A 7,568-nucleotide genomic window follows, 5' to 3' on the forward strand; every position below is an offset into this window, starting at 1 on the left:
ATATTCATGTGTTCAAATTATAAGGATTTTCTAATATATTATACACATGAGTAAAATCGATTTACGCAACAATTGAGTTCGGAATGGTAACTGCTCGATTAAAATTCACCGTTAAATACGGTCGAATCAGAAATTGTTAGTCTATTTTTCAACAACATCCGCACGGTGTGCGATTCGAGAACGTTTACGTGTATTTGAAGTCTCTGCATCAACCAAAATATCGCTATCTGGAGCAATTGTTGGGATGAAATAGGTTACTTTACGTTCGCGAACAACTGCGACGTTGTGCCAACGAACGAGGCTTTGCCCAATTCCGTGTTCGTGTTCGACAACGTTGTCTGCGACAAACAGGATGCGATAAGGGAGTATTTCGCGATGGGTCGTTACTCAAAAGTCGATTGCTTTTATCTCTGTCAAACATACGCCAAGATACCAAAACATCTGATTCGCGACAACGCGAATTTGTTGATACTGTTCCGACAGGACGGCACGAATCTTCGGCACGTTTACAACGATCACGTCAACACCGACATGTCGTACAATGACTTCTCGGAACTGTGTCGCGCGTGCTAGAGGCGAAAGTACGGTTTTGTTGTGATAGACAAGAAGAGCTCGTTTCGCAAAGGCAAGTACAGACACGAGTTCAACGAGTTCGCCGTGCCGTAGACAGCGACAGTTGCACGGTATGTCGAGCAACGACGAGGCTTCGCGCGCGTCGGCGTTGACCGCCGATATCGACGAACGCGAGCGTTTGGTGAAAGAGATCGCTCGAACGCGCGAATCGATACGCAAGAAACATCAATCGTTGAAAACGGGCCGCATCGAGGACGAGCTTGCTCTCGAACGACAATTCAAGCCGATTGTTGAACCGTTGCAAGAACTTGTGAAGAGTGCAAAACCAACGAAACGTTTTTATACAGCGGGTGTGAAGAAGAAACTCGAAGACGACGCGGCGACAAGACCAACGCCGTTAAAACCAAAAAGACGCCGATCAAACGTCGCACCGTTGACAATATTACCCTCTTCTATAGGTGATAATAACAACAGCGATGCGATCCCAACGCCCAAGCCGCCTGCGTCGCCCACGTTGCTCGAACGCACGGTCGATGAACTCGCGCGAACGAGCGACGGCGAAACGAGAAACAAGTTGCTCCAGCGTTTGGGACCGTTGGGTCGCAGATACATCGGCGCTCTGTTGAACACCGACAGAATCGAAGACCATTGACACAACATTCGGCGTGTACTTTGGCGAGGAGAGTACGATACTCGGCAGCAAGCGCTTCGACGTCGGTTCCGACGACTCTATCATCGTGGACGACGTTCGATACGCGGGCACACCGGGTCTGTACGAATTGATATTCATAAAGCAGCCCGACAGCACCGCGTATACCGAGAGCGACAAACGCGTGTATCGCGATTTGTTGCTGACAACTAACGCTCACAGACGGGATCATCGTCCCACAGCGCCTGTAAAGAGCAACAAAGGCTAAAAGCACAAAAATATCGCACCGTTGTTCTTCAACGTTCACCAAACGACGGGTGAGAGATTGCATCCGATCGCCATGAAATTGACCAACAATGCGATAGATTACATACACTGGGACAATCCCAACGAACTCGTGGATCGTTTGAGATTGTTGGAGGCGTCTCGTCGCGCGGGAAACGACTCGCATGACAACGAGTTTTTGTCCATCATCGAGGAGCTTCGCGAGGCGGGAGTGATTATAAATTGAACCGTTGCTCGGCGAACGTCGACAGTTCCCGTTTTGCGCGCGCGCGATGAGTGTAAACAAATTCGGTTCGTCGTTGCACCGTCGCGGTTACGTTTACAACGTCGGTCAATCACGTTTTCAAATAACGAATTTGCGCAATTACGTACGCGACAACGCTCTCTGTTTATCCGCGACGTCATCGCCACCCGAATACAATGCGAAGGAGCGCGCGATAACTCGTTTGATGAAACCGCGAAACAATTCCGACGCCGCGACCAAGATCTACGTAGACGACGCTGTCACGCAAGAGATCAACGCCGCATATCGCCGCCACGTGAAACATTTTCTCAATCGACATCAGTTCGACGATCATAAAATACACGCGGAGCACTCGAGCAAAGAACTGAGCAAGGACATTGAGCATTTGCGAACAAACGCGTACGATTGATTGAATAAGCTGGAGAAGAGACCGCGGGGTGCGGATCCGCGCGAGATAGAGGACTTGAGAAAAGATCTGGAGAAATTTCGCAAAGAAGTGGGAGAGGCGATTGAGACTCTGAGAACAAACGCGTACGATCGATTAGTACAGTTAGAGAATGTGTGCACGGAACAGATAAAAAAGTTAGTTAGTGAGTGAAAAGACTTTATCCACACTAACCTGCGCAAGACCGTGCGAGAAGGCAGCCAAAGTGGACATGAGCATCGAGAAGAGAAAGCTCGCAGAGGAGCTGCACGCGCCCGCGCGACGCAACTTTCCGCGCAGACGAGTCGTCGTGCGCGGTTACGACGATCTGTGGCAGGCCGACGTGGTCGAGATGCGCTCTTACGTTCGTCAGAACAAAGGTCGCAACTACATTCTCACAGTCATCGATGTGTTGAGCAAGTACGCGTGGGCGTTGCTGCTTAAGAGCAAGAGCGGCAAAGAGGTCGCTGGGGCGTTCGCGAAGATCTTTCGCACCGACGATCGTTGTCCGACGAATCTGCAAACCGATTGCGGCAAGGAGTTCTACAACGCGGATGTGGAAAATCTGATGCATCGGCACGGCGTCAATCACTACTCCACATATTCTGTTATGAAAGCGTCGGTGGTTAAGCGTTTCAATCGCACGCTCAAGAACAACATGTGGAAAATGTTTACGCTAAACGGATCGTATCGCTGGATCGACGATCTGCAGCGACTTGTAGCGGAGTACAACGCGCGCAAGCATCGCACCATCGGCGCGCGGCCGATCGACGTAACGCCGGCTTCGAGCGAGCGACTCCTGTGCACGGTGTACAGCAACGTCAAAATCGCAGGACCGGCGCGATTCAGAGTCGGCGATCCTGTGCGCGTGAGCAAGTACAAAACTATCTTTGCGAAGGGTTATACTCCAAACTGGACCACCGAGGTGTTCCGCGTTAAAAAGATGCAACAAACTTCACCAGCGACCTACCTGCTCGAGGATTATCGCGGTGAACCAATAGCCGGTGGATTTTATGAGCACGAGTTGCACGCGGTTAAACATCCGGATGTGTATCTCGTAGAAAAGGTTCTGCGTCGTCGAGGCAACGAAGTGTTGGTCAAGTNGTTGGGACTAAACAATTCACACAATTCCTGGATAAATAAGAACAATGTGGTCTAATATTATTATTATTACGCTATGTGTACTCTCTTTAATTCTTATGTTTACAAAGTAGTACATATGTATTTTTTTTATACAATAAAAATAATTACATATACTTCATTTAATGTGTATTATTATTATTATTATATCATCAACATAATCTAATCTAAGTTAGGGATTTTGTAGTGGCCCCACGGTAAGGTGTCGGTCGATCCATGGATGATGTACCGCTTGTCGTCGTGCGGGCTCAGAGCGAGCTTCCGTTCCGACAAGGTAAACACCTCGTGCAACTGGGATCGTATGCACGACTGCTGTCGCGTCAGTTCGGTTGCGTTCCGCAGACATTGCACGTAGTCGTCGAAGGTGATCGTTCTCGCGACGACGCTTCTCTTCACACCTTTCACCTTCTTCGTGCACTTGCTGTCGCCCACTCGAGTCGCGTACATCTTCGCGCGCAAACCCACAAACTCCGTCATAACAGCACCGTTGTTTTCATCCTTCATAAGTCCCGGTACCTTCTTGTTTGCGCGAGGCATGTTGTATAGATTGTCCGCTGGATAGTCGCTCGTATCAAAACGAGCGATATCGCGCTTCATATCCTCATACACATCCTCGCACTTTATGTGGTATATTAAACTATCGGTATCGGTGTAGAGGATCTCTCAATCGTAACCATACAACGGTGCCATGTAGTCGTAATGGAATTCGTATAGACAGGTCTTTGATATGTCGAGTATGCACATACCGACGTACAACGGTTTGTTGAATAAAACTTTCAGACGACGCAGTTCTATGGCCACTAAATCTTCAGCAAACACGCTGCGGCTGTGGAAGTTTGGTTTTGCAATGAGCGCCTCCGCACCGCATCGTCCTTCCCATTTTGTAACGAGTCGTACGTCGGTGTACTTGCGCACATTCTCCATCGTCTTGCAAAACACCGCGTTGTTCATGAGTTTGTAAAGGTTCTTTGCAAACTCGTTGGTGGCGTTTGCGCGGAATCGGGTATTCAGTTCGATGTATCCGCGCAGCCAAGGCGATTGCGAGAACCGCAGTACTCGATGTATTCGCGTCAGGCGTAGCCCGTGTCGCAGACATTGCTGCAGGTTGAGGTAGTGAATCACATATCGCTTCTTGTTGAACACTGTAGCAAGCAGTTTGACGTGATTCTTTCCATATTTACCAGGCGGCTCCTCACGCGTTGGACAAAAGGGTAGATCTCTGTGCGCGTCGTGCAGTTCTTTCGGATACGTCAGATCGACCTCGAGTATGTAGCCAACGTTGCTGTCCGCCGCTACCGTTGTCATATCGAACTCGTACGCGTTCTCCACCCACGCAAAGTTACCATATGGAAACGGTTGACACATCGCCCATCCGTAGAGATTGTTAACGTCGTAGTACATCAGATACGACAACGGTTCGGATGGGTCATACGATTGCGCGTACCTGTTGTTGGCGCGGGCTATATCTGTTTGAACATTGACTCAAACCGCCGCGTATGCCGCGTTCCACGAACATCACCATGTCAATGTCAGTCAGCAGCTCGAACGTCACACGAGTGTACTTCAACATGGCGTCCCATGTATATCCCGGCAGCGTGTAGTAGGATATTCAGTCCGTAACTCGCGAGGCACTCGCGACGAAAGTTTTCGAATACATCAGCCAGCAAAAGTACGTCTGTCTTCAGATACAGGTCGCTGTAAGATTCCCAAATTGTCGATGTTGAATCGTTGCCAGACGTTCGTCGCGTGCGCGTACTCGCTCTCCGTCACAGTCTCACCGGTCAGCAAACTGTAAAACGCCTCGCGCGGTGGCAAACTTGTTTCCAACAGTTTGTCGACGCTGTTCACATATTCGTATGGAAACACATCTTTTCGCGTGAGCAGTTCGAAGTCCTCAGTGGAGAGATCGCTGAATTCCGTTCGAGTCACTTGCAGTTCGCTCTTGTCGAGATAGGACGCGAGCTTTTCTAAGCTTGTGCTCAGAAATTTGTACGAATCGATGAACCGCAATTGCACGCACTTCTGATTGTCTTCATCTCGAGTACTGCTCACATGTTTCGTGAACGATATGTAGGTCTCTTTTGTCACGGGCAGCACGTTGATCTCACCCTCGAAAGCGGTGGCCACATCCTTGATAATAAAATGCGCGTCGTATCCCGATAAGTTGTGGAACACAACGAGAACAACGTAGACTTGTTTGTAATTCAGATTGCATGCGGAGTGCGCGGGTCCTCTGAAGCGTCCCGTCAGATGACTGATCGCGCACTCTCATGTCATCTCGCTCAAACGGTCGTTCGCAAACGTGGCAACACTTNTCTCTCAATCGTAACCATACAACGGTGCCATGTAGTCGTAATGGAATTCGTATAGACAGGTCTTTGATATGTCGAGTATGCACATACCGACGTACAACGGTTTGTTGAATAAAACTTTCAGACGACGCAGTTCTATGGCCACTAAATCTTCAGCAAACACGCTGCGGCTGTGGAAGTTTGGTTTTGCAATGAGCGCCTCCGCACCGCATCGTCCTTCCCATTTTGTAACGAGTCGTACGTCGGTGTACTTGCGCACATTCTCCATCGTCTTGCAAAACACCGCGTTGTTCATGAGTTTGTAAAGGTTCTTTGCAAACTCGTTGGTGGCGTTTGCGCGGAATCGGGTATTCAGTTCGATGTATCCGCGCAGCCAAGGCGATTGCGAGAACCGCAGTACTCGATGTATTCGCGTCAGGCGTAGCCCGTGTCGCAGACATTGCTGCAGGTTGAGGTAGTGAATCACATATCGCTTCTTGTTGAACACTGTAGCAAGCAGTTTGACGTGATTCTTTCCATATTTACCAGGCGGCTCCTCACGCGTTGGACAAAAGGGTAGATCTCTGTGCGCGTCGTGCAGTTCTTTCGGATACGTCAGATCGACCTCGAGTATGTAGCCAACGTTGCTGTCCGCCGCTACCGTTGTCATATCGAACTCGTACGCGTTCTCCACCCACGCAAAGTTACCATATGGAAACGGTTGACACATCGCCCATCCGTAGAGATTGTTAACGTCGTAGTACATCAGATACGACAACGGTTCGGATGGGTCATACGATTGCGCGTACCTGTTGTTGGCGCGGGCTATATCTGTTTGAACATTGACTCAAACCGCCGCGTATGCCGCGTTCCACGAACATCACCATGTCAATGTCAGTCAGCAGCTCGAACGTCACACGAGTGTACTTCAACATGGCGTCCCATGTATATCCCGGCAGCGTGTAGTAGGATATTCAGTCCGTAACTCGCGAGGCACTCGCGACGAAAGTTTTCGAATACATCAGCCAGCAAAAGTACGTCTGTCTTCAGATACAGGTCGCTGTAAGATTCCCAAATTGTCGATGTTGAATCGTTGCCAGACGTTCGTCGCGTGCGCGTACTCGCTCTCCGTCACAGTCTCACCGGTCAGCAAACTGTAAAACGCCTCGCGCGGTGGCAAACTTGTTTCCAACAGTTTGTCGACGCTGTTCACATATTCGTATGGAAACACATCTTTTCGCGTGAGCAGTTCGAAGTCCTCAGTGGAGAGATCGCTGAATTCCGTTCGAGTCACTTGCAGTTCGCTCTTGTCGAGATAGGACGCGAGCTTTTCTAAGCTTGTGCTCAGAAATTTGTACGAATCGATGAACCGCAATTGCACGCACTTCTGATTGTCTTCATCTCGAGTACTGCTCACATGTTTCGTGAACGATATGTAGGTCTCTTTTGTCACGGGCAGCACGTTGATCTCACCCTCGAAAGCGGTGGCCACATCCTTGATAATAAAATGCGCGTCGTATCCCGATAAGTTGTGGAACACAACGAGAACAACGTAGACTTGTTTGTAATTCAGATTGCATGCGGAGTGCGCGGGTCCTCTGAAGCGTCCCGTCAGATGACTGATCGCGCACTCTCATGTCATCTCGCTCAAACGGTCGTTCGCAAACGTGGCAACACTTAGCGTTCCTAAACCGCTCGAGCTCCGCCGGTGTGAGATTCGCCATGGGTACATTTGTCGCGAACAAGGTCTTCGCACGTTTCGCGAGATCGTGCAGTTCGTTTACGAACCACTGCACACAGTTCTCGCCTCTGTGAGATCTGTATCCGATGTCAATGTGCTCGCAGCTCGCGTAATAACCGAAGCTGAACACGCTGTGTCTTTGGTACTTGTGCGCGCTCGATGCGTTCTCCTCTTTGTCCTGTTTCTCGAGTACGCACTCCAAGTCGGCGTACACCACCATT

At 49.6% G+C, this 7,568-nt stretch overlaps 1 protein-coding gene across 1 annotated transcript; it reads left to right on the forward strand.

Moving 5' to 3' along the window:
• The first annotated feature begins 1,562 nt into the window (after positions 1–1,562).
• On the forward strand, positions 1,563–3,334 carry LOC109862860. Its single transcript, XM_020443024.1, has 3 exons — positions 1,563–1,718; positions 2,170–2,333; positions 2,380–3,334. Exons 1-3 carry the CDS (start codon positions 1,563–1,565, stop codon positions 3,332–3,334), a joined length of 1,275 nt encoding a protein of 424 aa, XP_020298613.1.
• Positions 3,335–7,568: the final 4,234 nt, after the last annotated feature.

The sequence above is a fragment of the Pseudomyrmex gracilis genome, unplaced genomic scaffold (genome assembly GCF_002006095.1).
Source record: "Pseudomyrmex gracilis isolate BER0280 unplaced genomic scaffold, ASM200609v1 scaffold_2527, whole genome shotgun sequence".
NCBI lineage: Eukaryota > Metazoa > Arthropoda > Insecta > Hymenoptera > Formicidae > Pseudomyrmex > Pseudomyrmex gracilis.